This window comes from Bos javanicus, chromosome 4, assembly GCF_032452875.1.
Source record: "Bos javanicus breed banteng chromosome 4, ARS-OSU_banteng_1.0, whole genome shotgun sequence".
Taxonomy (NCBI): Eukaryota; Metazoa; Chordata; class Mammalia; order Artiodactyla; family Bovidae; genus Bos; species Bos javanicus.
This window is the reverse complement of record NC_083871.1, coordinates 88,089,161-88,103,531: the sequence shown is the minus strand read 5'-3', so window position 1 is coordinate 88,103,531 and position 14,371 is coordinate 88,089,161. Positions and strand designations below refer to the sequence as shown.

Here is a 14,371-nt window from a genome sequence, read left to right as displayed (position 1 = left end):
AGCAATAGGGTATAAGCATTTGGCTATAAGATAAATAAGGTCTGAGGATCTAATATAAAACACGGGGACTAGAGGTGATACTATTACTCTATGGTTGAGATTGGTTAAGGGACTGATACTTGAATGTGTCACCAATGAGAGAGAGAGAGAGGAAGTGGGGGACACATGCTGTAACTGAAGTATTTAAGGGCTGGGTGGGAATAATCTTTTCATAATGCATATGTAGATCAGATCACCATGATGTACACTTTAAATATCTTATGATTTTATTTGTCAGTTATACCTCAATAAAGTTGAAAGAGATCATAAGATATTTAAAGTATGCATTGGTGATTTGAAGAAGTATTCATGGTGAAATGGTTTCCCCTATCTGCTTGGTTGGCATATTGATTGCCTCACATATTTATCTTTTTTTTTTTTTTTTTGAGAGCATTTAAGTTCTACTCTTGGCAAATTTCAATTGTTGAGTGTAGTGATGTCACCTCTAGTCACCGTGTCTGGTCAATGGCTTCTCAGTCCTTACTCATAGCTGAAAGTTTATACATTTTACTTCGTTGTTTTTTTTTTTTAACTTGGCAGTTTTCTGCTCCTCTGGGAACATAAGATGAAGTTGAAGTTTTAAAAGAAATTATAACTATTCTACTCACTAATCCAGTTTATGAGAACTCATGCCATTCAGTTGAGAATCTGAAGCCTCATTATCAATGGTATTAAATCGGAACAAGGGATGGTATTTCTGACATATAGTGGGATTCAGATGGTGCTGATTCAGGTACTGGGATTCACCATGCAGGTGGTGCTTTCCTGGTGGCTCAGTGGTAAAGAATCTGCCTGCAATGCAGGAGACTCAAAGATCTAGGCTCAATCCCTGGGTCTGGAAGATCCCCTGGAGGAGGAAATGGCAACCCACTCCAGTGTTCTTGCCTGGGAAATCCCATGGACAGAGGAGCCTGATGGCCTACAGTCCATAGGGTCACAGAAGAGTTGGATACAACTGAGAGACTAAATAACAACAATAAACAATAGGTGGTGAGGTGAATTCACTTCTGAATAATTTATTTTGACATTCATAAAAAAAGAAGAATCATAGCAGCAGCCTGTGAGCACAGCCTCACTCAAGATTTTAACGTTTATTGTAGTCAAAACCCTAGCTGGGCTCCATTGGTTTACTTAGCTGGGTTTCCACAAAACATTTTGTTATTAACGAAATAATTGACTATTGATAATGCATTTTCTTCTATATATCATTTAATTTTGAACCACAAAAACGTGGTTCTTCACCTTTTATATTGTGGAAATATTATCTAGCAAGTATCATGAGCTTTGCCATGTTGGAAGTAACTGTACTTTCCCCTAACTGTACAGTAAACCTCCATAAAATAAACCTCCCATAGAATTTATTCTAATACTGTGTTTGTTTTGTCTCCTAAAATTCTCAACAATATTTTTCTTTTCATAGTCCAATGATATTCCCTAACAAAAGGGTACATTTATTTTGTTCCCAAATTGTTTCTCATGTATCTTGATTGTGAAATATTTTAATATATATATATATTTAAAGAATGTAACAAAAATTTTAAAGAAGATGATAAAATGGTTTATATCAACACCCCAGCTTAAGAAAAAGGACATAACAATTTCTAAAAATCCCCATGAGCTCTTCTTTGATTCCATTTCCTTTCCTCACACAATCATATCCAACCCCTTATGGAGGCAGCCACAGTCTCCAGAATTTCAAGTTAATAATTTTCTTGTTCTCTTTTCAGTATTACTGCTTCTATTAATTACTTCTTCATCTCAACAAACACCCAAAATAACAATACTTTTAATAAGATAGAAATAGGCTGGTATAATGGTTCCACAGTCATGATGACCTTGACTATTTCTATTTCTGCTCTGCCGTCATCAGCACTTGACGGCTACCTCACGCTCAAGATGGCTGCCTTCTTGCCCTCTGTCCATTCTGTCTTCCAGCTACTGGGAAACAGAAAGGAGAACGCGAAAGGCAGAACAGACATATATTTAGCAATTCTTCCATTACTTTCCTGGGTTTAGAATTAGACACATTTCTAATTTCTCCTTGAGTTTTAGTTGTATTTTTCTAGGAACTTATGCAGCCATCTCAAATTTAGTTGCATGTTGTTTTTAATAGTCTCTTATTACCTATTTAATTTCTATAGTATTTTTAGTTATATATCTTTTCATTCCTACTATTAGAATATTTTTTTCCAAAAGTGTACATTTTATAAGTCTGCCAAAGAACCAACTTTTGGCTCTTTTGATCCTGTTTCATGTTATACATTATTAGTTTCTTCTTTTTATTACTTTATTCTGTCTACTTCATCTTTCCATTTAGTTTTGCTACTTTTAAAATATAAATTTGCATTATTTGTTTGAACTTTTTCTTCTCTTCCAAAGTAAAAATTTGAGGAGACAAACTTTCTTCCATTTCTTCCACTTTACTTGTATTCTATATTTTTCAGTTTTTTGTGTCTTCTGATTTCCATTATATTAGTCTTTGATCCATGGGCTGCTTAGATGTATGTCTTAAATTTTGAAATAAATGAAATGTTTGTAGCTACTTCTTGTTTTTTATTTCTAACATAAATTCCCTGTGGTCAAAAGCTTGTCTGTATGACATCAGTTCTTCTAAACTTGCTGAGGCAGATTTGTGGACTAGCCATGGCCAATTGTGATAAATATTTCATTTTACTTAAAAAGAACTGCATATTTTCAACTTATTGGGTGCAGTATTTTCTAAGCCTTTTAGATCAAGTTTGCCAGTTGTGATTTTCAAGTTGTCTGTGACCTAACAATTTTTGTCTGGCTAGCCAGCAACGAATGCAACTGTTTTGTTAACATCTCCCTCTATGATGTGAATATGTCTATGTCTCCTGATCTATCAGTTTTGGTTTCTGTATAATCTTAGATTATTCAGATTATGTTATTACACCCCTATAAGTTTGGAATATTTATATATTCCTGGCTAAGTAATGCTTTTACCATTTTGCCTGTCCCTTTTAATCAATGGTCGGAGAAGGCGATGGCACCCACTCCAGTGCTCTTGCCTGGAAAATCCCATGGACGGAGGAGCCTGGTGGGCTGCAGTCCATGAGGTCGCTAAGAGTCGGACACAACTGAGCAACTTCACTTTCACTTTTCAGTAACTTCACTCCCACTTTTCAGCAACTTCACTTTCACTTTTCACTTTCATGCATTGGAGAAGGAAATGGCAACCCACTCCAGTGTTCTTGCCCTGGAGAATCCCAGGGACCGGGGAGCCTGGTGGGCTGCCATCTATGGGGTCTCACAGAGTCAGACACGACTGAAGTGACTTAGCAGCAGCAGCAGCAGCAGTCTAATCAATGGTAATATTTTGGAATCTTAGCGTTTGTCTGATGAAAGTGTAATAGCAATACTAGATTTCTTTAAGCTAGTGTTTACTTGGCATTACTTCTGTCCTTTCAGTTTCAATAGTTCTATGTCCTTATACTTTAGATGTTTCTCTTATAAAAAGCATATTATTGGCTTTTGCATTTTTATTCAGGTTAGAAAATTTTGCCTGACAAGATTGATCCACTTGAACTTTCTGTGACCTTATAAGTTTAGAGTAATTTTTAGTGCCAGATTTCTATGTTTTTCAAGTAATTATTCTTTCCATCTCTCTTTCCTGCATTATTTTGCAGTTGTTATCTTTTTGTTCTTTGGTTTTTTTATATAATCCTACACAGACACACACACACAGACACACACACACACACACACACTTGTACTGATGTCCTGTGCTGCTATGTTATTTATATTTCAGTCATTTTTTACCACTATAAAAGAGCAGAATCTTTTTTTCAATAGCATGTATGTTTTGATTTTTTGTTCTTCACTAAGAAATTACAAAGGAAGCTTCTAAATACTTAACAGGATATAACATTTTGTAAAATAAATAATGGATTTAATTGATTTTCAGCATTGATGAAAACAGAATTTTTGAAAAGTCCTGTTTTCTGTGCTAAATTTTAAATACCTATTCATTATACTATTACTATTAATGTATAAACTAACATCCTGATTCACACTATGCATCATAATTCTTTATTAACTATAATGGATAGAAATCCTCATTCAAGGAATCTTGCTGATAACTTCAAATTTGTTACCAGCTCTTCTGAGTCATTCAGGTTACTGCTGATTAGATCCTTACCAGATCTTCATGAAGAGTTTACATCAAGGGCAGGAGAAGGATGTCCTCTTACATTTTCTTGTGTTGTCTTCATTCTAGGGTTTTTTTAAGTAACTTCCTGTAGAAATCACTTAAAGCTAGAAGCACATTGTGGAAGGACTGGTTGAATTAAAGCTAGAAAGGATCATTTGTTATCCTCTTAACCAAGACCATATAAACTCAGCACGTCAAGAGTGAGCAGGGTTGCATGGCCCTACTGTCACTGTTTATGCACTCTGGAGCTTTCCTCTCCTTTCCCTGTTTTCTCCATCATCCCCCAGAGTGGATGCCATCGAGACACGAAGGTCAATTTGTGCAAGAATTATTAGTCAAGAATCATTTATTTACTTGTATTTTAAAGTTAAAAGAGAAATATCACATCTTCCAATAAGATGGCAGATTAAAAAGGTCCATTTATCTTCACTCTATCCTGAATCTCATTAAAAAAAGAACAGACTTTTTAAGGTAAAGTCACAATTATAAAAATGTCAAGTGAGAAGATGACAGCAAAATCACTTTGGAACCTGGAAAGTTAAAGAATAGGTGGGAAATGCCTCAATTAGTCAATGAAAGTGGAATTCTAGTTAACAGTGAGGAAAGAAAATAAGCAATCAAATTTACCTACCAGTAGCCCTCAAAGTTTTTAATATGTTGAAAAGTGAGGGAACTTAAACAATTGTTTAAGAAACAGTTGAATACACAATTTTCTCCCGCAAGTCTCCATGGATGCAGCTGTTCCTCCTCCACCAAACAGAAGTGTAATCTTTAGACAGGTGACACAGAGGGTAAGGAGAACTCGATGCAGTTTCAAATTGGGGATAATTTCATGATGAAAACAGAGATACCGACTGACCATTTACATGTTGAATGGTGAGAAGCCTGCCTTCTACCCTGCTAGCCCCAATAACCAGACCTATTCCCTCCTCGTGTCAGTAGGCAAGAGAACAGGGAGGTTTTTCTTTGGGCAATGCAGCCAACATAAGAGAAAAGATGAAAATATATGGCATTGGGTTTTCTCCCCAAAACGCCCCAATCAGATGATACTAGATATGAGCCCACATTCACCAACAAATCCCAAAGCACATATACGAGGATTCCAGCCAGCTTTTCACTGCGTTAAATATGAGCAAAGCACCAAAGTTCCTGGATATCTGAAGACAGCCTCAGGCATGGAAGGGAGAGACTTAAACAAAGAAAAGGAAAACAGAAACTTGCAGGAAACAGATTGTGCAAAAAAGATGAAAACAGAAGAAAAGAAGCTATCATTAATATATTCAGAGAGGGAAACAAAGAATCTGCATTCATGAAATATGAAGGACATTCTATAATAGAGGAACAAGAAGCAGAACAAATATAAATAAAATAGGAAATAAATTTATAAAATACTAAATACAATGTAAAGATATGAAATATAAGTAGAAACTTTAGTATAAAAAGAATAAGCAAGATGAGAAAAGATAGGAGTTTCAGAAAAAGAGTAGAGAAAACTGAGAAGATTCTATCAAAATTCAAGAAAACTTCCATAATGGAAAAATATAATTTTTATGACAAGCTCCCACTGGATACCAGCAAGATGGATGGGACAGATACACATAGGGAAGGACATTGAGAGTTCAGAATACAGTGAATGAAGAGAAGACCTCAAGAGTTCCCAGAGAGAAAAACCGATTCCTTTGGATAGAAAACATGAATAACAGAAGACTTCTTTAGAGCAACCCTAGAAATTCACAGGCAATCAGGGAAGAATGCCTTCAAAAATCTAAGTAACATTGTTTACAACCTAGAAATCAATACCCAGTCGAACTATCAATGAAGGAAGAGGGTAGACTTAAGTCTAGATGGCTCCTTGCAGGTCTAGAGGAAGAAAGTGACTAGATGTAGGACAGACAGGAAAGCCCTGAAGAGATGTCTCTAAGACAGTGGAATTGGTAGAATACTGTTGTAGATTAAATATCCATCTGCAGTGCCGGAGACCTGGGTTCAATCCCTGAGTTGGGAAGATCTCCTGGAGAAGGGAAAGGCTACCCACTCCAGTATTCTGGCCTAGAGAATTCCATGGACTGTATAGTCCATGGGGTCACAAAGAGTCAGACACGACTGAGCGACTTTCACTTCACTTTTTTGTAGATTAGGTATCGCATCATTTTTTTTTTCGGAGAAAACATTTAAGTAACCAGGGAATATTTCGGGCTGATTTAGCGGTATCCACTTAGAAAACTAATCAAGTAAGCAGGGGACACAAAACAGAAAAAGTAATATATATCTGATTTCTCTGTTGTTAGTAGATCTCTAGACAACATTCTGAATGCTGAACTCTGCTCTAAGCAAAATTATATGATAGCCATAATGGGACGGTGATGGAGACTCGAGAAGTCTTAAGTGTGTTCAGTGGAGGAGGCTGTGAAAGAAAGCTTAATTCTCATCATGTAACATAGTGGAATTTTAACTCTAATACCTTCAACAGATAAATTAAGAAATGGTACCACAGGAATAGTATTAAAGTGCAAAAAATATTCAAAAAGAGCTGGAAGATTTTAAACTTTCACAAGCAGAAAATGATTAGTAGGAACTAGTATTTTGTGCCATTAGCCTTGCATAAACATTTAAATATAAATATAACCCATAACGTTTTTATACCACACTCACCCAGTTGAATTATTTTGTACAGAGCAGTGGAGACTGGTATAGTCCATAGTGATTCCCTTACGCATTATTATAAAAGCACCTGGGGTCGCTGTATAACATGCCCCCAGAATCCACAATCACTGCCACCAGGTGGCAATAGTGAGTTATATCTGCACCTGCAGAATTTCTGTTCTGAAAGGTCCCTGGAGTACTACCCATTTCGCGGTGTCTTAGGATTCTGAATTTGGTCATGTCCTGGACAAGATGTTTCCAGTTACTTGAAAGAAGTTGTAGAAGACATACTCACAAGGTCGGTCTTAGATGTCATATATTGTGGGAACTACAAATGTGTGATGACAGACTTGGGATTGAATAAAAATACACTAGGTTCCAGTTGCTGTTGTGAAAGCAATACGAAAAGCAATTAGAGGTAAAGTTTTGGGTATAGATTAAAAAACTCACATAAATGAAAAGTGTGTTCTGGAAGGTAAGATGACACAAGGGAAATCACTGAAAGGAAACTCAGATACACAGAAATCCGCTGCATTTCTGCTGTGACCGTTGTGTCACATTGAGACTTATTTTGTTCTTCTGAAAATGTAGGTCTTTGTATCAGATTATCTCTAAATATCTGTACTCTATGATTCTTTTATATATTAAAAAAATTATTTATTATTGTGGAAGATACAAACAGCATCAAGAAAGTAGCAGGCACTCTCATATCTTGATATATTTCATTTCAGTATAATTTCTTGGCACATGTGTATTTGTGGATAAATTTTTTATTTTTTAAAAATTACATCATTCTATACATTTAGTTTCATGTACGTCTCTCATCAAGAAACATAAAGTAAGCTCTTTCCTGCTCACAGTATATCCTTGTCTCTGTCCTTTGTCCCAGCGCGAGCGATTTCCTCTGCCCACTTCATCCCTGAATGTCTCCAGCTTCATACCCTAGATGCTTTGCTTCTCCCTTTCTTGCTTTCATTTTTTTTTCCTCTTCCAATTTGGAAGAAAAGATATCTCACACCACATAAATTCCTGCTCCTCTCGTAGATAAATGTAGTGATTAGTTCAGATAAATCTGCAAACATGTACTCTCAGGGTCTGAATCTTACTGTCTACCCTGAGTGACTTATTCCAAGTCATTTTAAGATTAGGGTCAAACACTCTAAAATTAGGGTCAAACACTCTTGAAAGTACTGTCTTGAGCAGATCAATTTGCTAAGGACTCTCCTACTCCTTTTTAGAGTTTCTGTACCAATCATTGTCTTAATTAGTGGCTCATTTCAGACTTTCTTAACAGCTCTATTTTCCTGCCCATTGCTCTCTACTACTGTCTCTATGGTCCTCAATCTTTGCACCTTACTACAGTATCATCTTTTCAAGCTTTTCCTCCCACCTTCAATCTTTCAGGTATCAGAATCTTTTCCAGTGAGTCAGTTCTTCGCATCAGGTGACCAAAGTATTGGAGTTTCAGCTTCAGCATCAGTCCTTCCAATGAATATTCAGGACTGATTTCCTTTAGGATGGACTGGTTGGATCTCCTTGCAGTCCAAGGGACTCTCAAGAGTCTTCTCCAACACCACAGCTCAAAAGCATCAGTTCTTCGGCACTCAGCTTTCTTTATAGTTCAAATCTCACATCCATACATGACTACTGGAAAAACCACGCCTATGACTAGACAGACCTTTGTTGGCAAAGTAATGTCTCTGCTCTTTAATATGCTGTCTAGGTTGGTCATAGCTTTTTTTCCCAAGGAGTAAGTGTCTTTTAATTTCATGTCTGCAGTCACCATCTGCAGTGATTTTGGAGCCCCAAAACATAAAGTCTGTCACTGTTCCCATTGTTTCCCCATTTATTTGCCGTGAAGTGATGGGACCAGATGCCATGATCTTAGTTGTCTGAATGTTAAGTTTTAAGCCAGCTTTTTCACTCTCCTCTTTCACTTTCATCAAGAGGCTTTTTAGTTCCTCTTCGCTTTCTGCCATAAGGGTGGTGTCATCTGCATATCTGAGGTTATTGTTATTTCTCCCAGCAATCTTGATTTCAGCTTGTGCTTCTTCCAGCCCAATGTTTCTCATGATGTACTCTGCATATAAGTTAAATAAACAGGGTGACAATATACAGCCTTGACGTACTCCTTTCCTGATGTGGAACCAGTCTGTTGTTTCATGTCCAGTTCTAACTGCTGCTTCGTACAGATTTCTGCATACAGATTTCTCAGGAGGCAGGTCAGGTGATCTAGTATTCCCATCTCTTTAAGAATTTTCCAGTTTGTTGTGATCCACACAGTCGAAGGGTTTGGCATAATCAATGAAGCAGAAGTAGATGTTTTTCTGGTATTCTCTTGCTTTTTCAGTGATTCAAGGGATGTTGGCAATTTGATCTCTGGTTCCTCTTACAATAACCCAAGTCAGAGATAATAATGACTTAGAGGAAGTGATCGTGGAGATGGGAAAAACCAGCAGAGTCCAGACATTTTTCAGTAGGTATGATTGATAGAATTTAGTGGGATGAGAATTTTAAGGACAAGCAATGTAGTACAGTGGCTAAGAGCGTTGTGGGTATGAGCCCTGCATGGTCTCCAAACTTAAGTCTGCCATTTCCAGGCTCTGTGACCATAAGCAAGCCACTCAGCCTCTCTGTGCTTCACATTTTCATATGTAAAGTCGGCAGTACTGCTCTCATTATGTTGTAAGAAAAATGCGAATTAAAGCATTTATTTGATTTTAACTTAAAGCAGTGTTTTTATATACTCAGTGCACTCTAAGTGTTTGTAATCATGAGGGTGGTAATGCTATTATCTTCTGTAGATGATCCTGAAGAAGAGGATTTGAGGATGGAAAGAATGAGTTCGGTTTTGAACATTTGGGTATTGGAGTTTTATCTGAGACATTCAAATTATGTTGGACAGTCTGTTGGATTCATAGGTAAAAGGAGAAGCCTGGCTGAAAACAAGTTAGGTGGTGTGATTTTCTCTTTCATTAAACCAGTGAAATGTATGAAAATCCCTAAGGAGAAATATTACTGTGAGAAGAGATAAGCAAGTACCTGTGACAGGGTTTCAGGAAACTCCAGGGTTTGTTTGTTTTTGGCTATGCTGGGTCTTTGTTGCCGCGAGGGTCTTTCTCTAGTTGCAGCAGGTGGGGGCTCCTCTTCGTTGCATTGCACAGGATTCCTATTGCAGTGGCTTCTTCTATTGGAGAGCACAGGCTCGAGGGCATCGAGCTTCAGTAGTTGCAGCACGTGGGCTCCATGGCTGCGGTTCCCAGGCTCTACAGCACAGGCTCAAAAGTTGTGGCCAGTGGGCTGAGTTGCCTCGAGGCATGTGGGATCCTCCTGGATCAGGGATCCAACTCTAGTCTCCTCCATTGGTGGGCAGATTCCTTACCACTGAGCAACCAGGGAAGCCCAGGAAACTCCAGTTTTAAGGATGGATCAAGGAGAATGAACAGACAAGGGAGACAGAGGAATAGGCAGAGATGAAGAAGAAAAACCAGAAGACTTGAAATATCACAGAACCCAGAGAAGAGTTCTCCAGATAGAAGGAAGCATCAACTCTTTTAGGTGCTGCTGAGAAGTCTCCAGGGACTTTCCAGGTGGCGCTAGTAGTAAAGAACCTGCCTGCCAATGCAGGAGACGTAAGAGACACAGGTTCGATCCCTGTGTCTGGAAGATCCCCTGGAGAAGAAAATGGCTACCCATTCCAGTATTCTCGCCTGGAGAATCCCATGGACAGAGGAGCTTCGTGAGCTACAGTCCACGGTGTCGCAAAGAGTCAGACATGACTGAAGTGACTTAGTGTGAACGCACAGGAGAAGTCTACAGACCTGACACTGAACAATAGCTACTGAGTTTGTGATATGGAGGTCATAAACAATCATAGCAAGTGCACGTTGAGTTGATTGACGAGAAGGAAGCCAGATTAGAAAGGTTAAAGAAATGGAGTAGGTGAATACAGGCAATTCTTTTGTGTAGTTTGACAGTGAAAATGGACTTTTGTAATTAAATAGAGGATTCTTCATTCCAGCTAATGAAATGAGGTTGCTCTTTTTTTTTTTTTGCTAAACATGACTTAAAAACTCTTGACTAAATGAAGTGACCCAAAAAGTTATAGATTCTATTCCAGATTTCAACAATCTGGATAGCAACAATCAGACCAAGAGAGTGTGTTAAATGGGGCACAAGTGAGAGAAGGAATGAAGTTGCTTTTGTCTTGCACCTTAAGAAGTTCTATCCTAAAAATAAAAAATTAGAAACAGTGATTTTTTTCAGATGGAGCCACTGGAAGATGTGTTGTCCAGGAATTAGAGCACAGGGTGTGAGGAAGAGCAGATTGAAGATCTCTGGAAATGAGATTAAAAAAAAAAATCTGTAAGGCTGGGATCTCTGAGGGGTATTTATAAAGATGGTCCAGTTATCCAGATGCTTGATAAGATTTTCAGGATGGAGGAGTGTTGTGGGCCAGATGGGAATGTCATCTTAATTGATAGCAGTGGGTGATCAGGAGATCAGAACATCCTATTCAGAAGAATGGGCAGGGAAAGAGATAGCCAAATGACATGAACTTAAAGAAAAACTGATTTATTCTCGTGTCAGTAGGAGATTAATGTACTGAAAGAGGGTGGGAAACAAAGAAGACACTGACTCCATCTCTCAATGCTGAAGTATAAGGGGTTGAAAATGTTCAATTTCAGAAGTAGTGGTATCCTCTGGAGAGGACCAGTTAAGATGCCAAAGTAGAGAAACACTCCCAAAAGAGATTTAGGAATTCAGTGACCATGTACCACCAGTTCAGAGGGAAAACCCTGGAAAGATTTGGGAGCACTGGTGAGAAAGGAGGAAAGTAGGTAAGAGCTGACTCAGGAATAAGGAAGAAGGATTAGTGAATGAAACTACATAAAGGTATTTCAGTGGTTACACATTTTTTCTTGTTAACATTTCTGTTGGTAGAAAGATAAATGCTGCATTATTGGGCTGCTCTGACAAAATACCATAGACTGGGTGGCTTAAACAACAAGGATTTGTTTCTCCCAGGTTTAGAACCTGAAAATCCAAGATCAAGAAACCAGCAGGATTAGTGTCTTATGAGAGCTGTCTCCTTAGGTTGCAGACAGCTGCCTTCTCTCCGTGGTCTCACATGGCAGAAAGAAAGAGAGAGAAATCAAGCTCTTGGTGTCTCCTTTTGTAAGATCTTTAATCCCATCATGCCAGGGCCCCACCATGATGATCTCCTCTAACCCCATTACTTTCCAAAGTCCCAGTCTCTAAATACCATCATATTGGGCGTGAGGGCTTCAACATATGAGTTTGGGGGTGGGATGGACATAAATATTCAGTCCATAACAAATGCCATGACTGCTTCTTACGACTACAAATAGAGCTCTTCTCATGGTACATTTTATTGTTGAACAGAATTCAGGCACAAATTCTGGAAACAAGTATCGAACAAAGAAGGACCACATGATGTGTAAACTTATGTGCTTGTGCATTGCTTATTCTTCGACCATTGGTGGACTGACAACAATCACGGGTACCTCTACCAACTTGATCTTCGCTGAGCATTTCAATATGTAAGTAAAATGACTGGGTTGATGATTTGGTAAACAGACAGCACACAAATTATAAGAATTATTCTTACCTGTTTCAGAGAATCCAGAGAGACAGAGAGCTATATTGAGTTAATCCTCCTTTGATCCCCAACAGGACTGCTATAGGTCTAGAAACCTTCCTTCTGCTCCTTCCAATAGAGTTAGATATGTAGGACACAGTGAATTAACAGGTGTTGGTAGATTCCAAGGTCAGCTTGGATAAAATAACCCCTGGGTAATCACTCTCACCAAACACGTGTGTGGGTTCTCAGTTGCTCAGTCATGTCCACCTCGCAACCCCATGGACTGTAGCCCAGCAGGCTCCTCTCTCCATTGGATTTTTCAGGCAAGAATATGGAGTGGGTTGCCATTTCCTCCTTCAGGGAATCTTCCCAACCCAGGGATCGAGCCCACCTCTCCTATGTCTCGAAACACAGAAGACATGTTTTATTATAAATAATATTGCAAATGGTAGTTACCTAAAGTGAAAGGGATTGTTTACATGGGACAATTTGTGTAGGGTTTGTCAACTGACATTTAAACTTAAATGATGACTAGTAAACAGGATTGCCCATTACAGAAGATTTGGTGTTGGAATTGAAAAATATTTGAAGAATTGGGCAATTACAAAAAATAGTAATAAAGTATTCTAAGGACAGATATATGAATCTGAATATGAGTGGTGTGATGCTACTTCAGTGCAGAAAATTGAGAATCTTGGACACAGGACACTGGAGTTAAAAATTCTACTTTTCAGTCACAATAATAAGTAGTTCTTCCAAGACTTAATTTTCTCATATCTAAAACAGTCACAGTTCATATGAATATCGTAAGAATTAAATGAAGTAAACTACGTAAAAATATTTGGTACTATGTAAGAATCATTGAAACAATAGTTTGAAAGTCCACAGTGTTTTGTGAGAGCTCAATCTGATTCTACACCCAAGGTATAATTTCAAGGACTAAGGACAGATAATCGTCAGAGTTTCTGGAAGGTGGGCAGTGTTGAGGATGCCATGGAACAAGATTAACAAGATTTTTCATAGAAAAATTCAGGGAAAACCATACTCTAGGAAGCAGAGTCACAAACTCTGTGAACTTTCTGAGTTATTTGCAAGACGTTCCAAGAAATTCAAGATTCAAAAAATGTCACCCTCCATTCTGGAAAGAATGAGAACTTATATACAAAAAACAACCCTAACAGAGCAGTTTAGGGACAATGTGACACAGACCACCGGGTGCATTTACTGTGTCTATGAGTATACATCCATCGTGTGTACTCCAATGACTGACTTAGAAAAGAACCTTAGAAAGACATTTGGTTTATAAGTGAGACTTCTGAAATTCCCAGTGCCAGAAAGGATTTATTCAATGCATCTCCTAATTCAAGGCAGGAAATGCACTTAACCCCTTTCTGAAAGCTAGACTTGTATCTTTTCTCATGAATCCTCCAAAGAAAGAGATTCTACATCTCAGTCCTCTCTATAAATCTTTTTCTGAAATTTAGACCAAGTTTTTATTTTTACTTTTTTACTTTGTTGGTGTTAGAGAACTGCTGGTTTCCACCATTCCTGTGAAATTACTTGATATCGTCAAAATAACCATACTGAGTTTGCCCTTGGTCTTTGTGTTCTTGCCCGATGCATCATCAAAATTTTCTTTCTTTTATTTAACTGTTCCCTGGACTCTTTGAATGTATTCATCCATTTTTCAATGACAGATTGAGGGCATTGTAGCACTTGGAGCAAAATGTTTCAGTAACTATTTTCCCTAATTATCTGATCTTGTAATTCTCCTAATCATGGGAATTTGGCCAAAACATTCTTTTTAGAAAATGCTTAAAATATAATTAGAAATTTAGTGATTTTTTTCCTTTAAGTTTTCTTTAGCATTAAGAGTTATATGAAAACTGGAAAACTCAAAATATCCCTTCTTG

General features: G+C 37.9%; 1 protein-coding gene across 1 annotated transcript in view; it reads left to right on the top strand.

Annotated features, from left to right (window-relative positions):
• SLC13A1 (solute carrier family 13 member 1) overlaps window positions 1–14,371 on the top strand; it is a 104,728-nt gene that overhangs the window by 34,107 nt on the left and 56,250 nt on the right. The window contains exon 7 of the mRNA XM_061414562.1: window positions 12,260–12,417. Coding sequence (XP_061270546.1) covers window positions 12,260–12,417 — 158 coding nt within the window. The remainder of the gene's footprint in view (window positions 1–12,259; window positions 12,418–14,371) is intronic.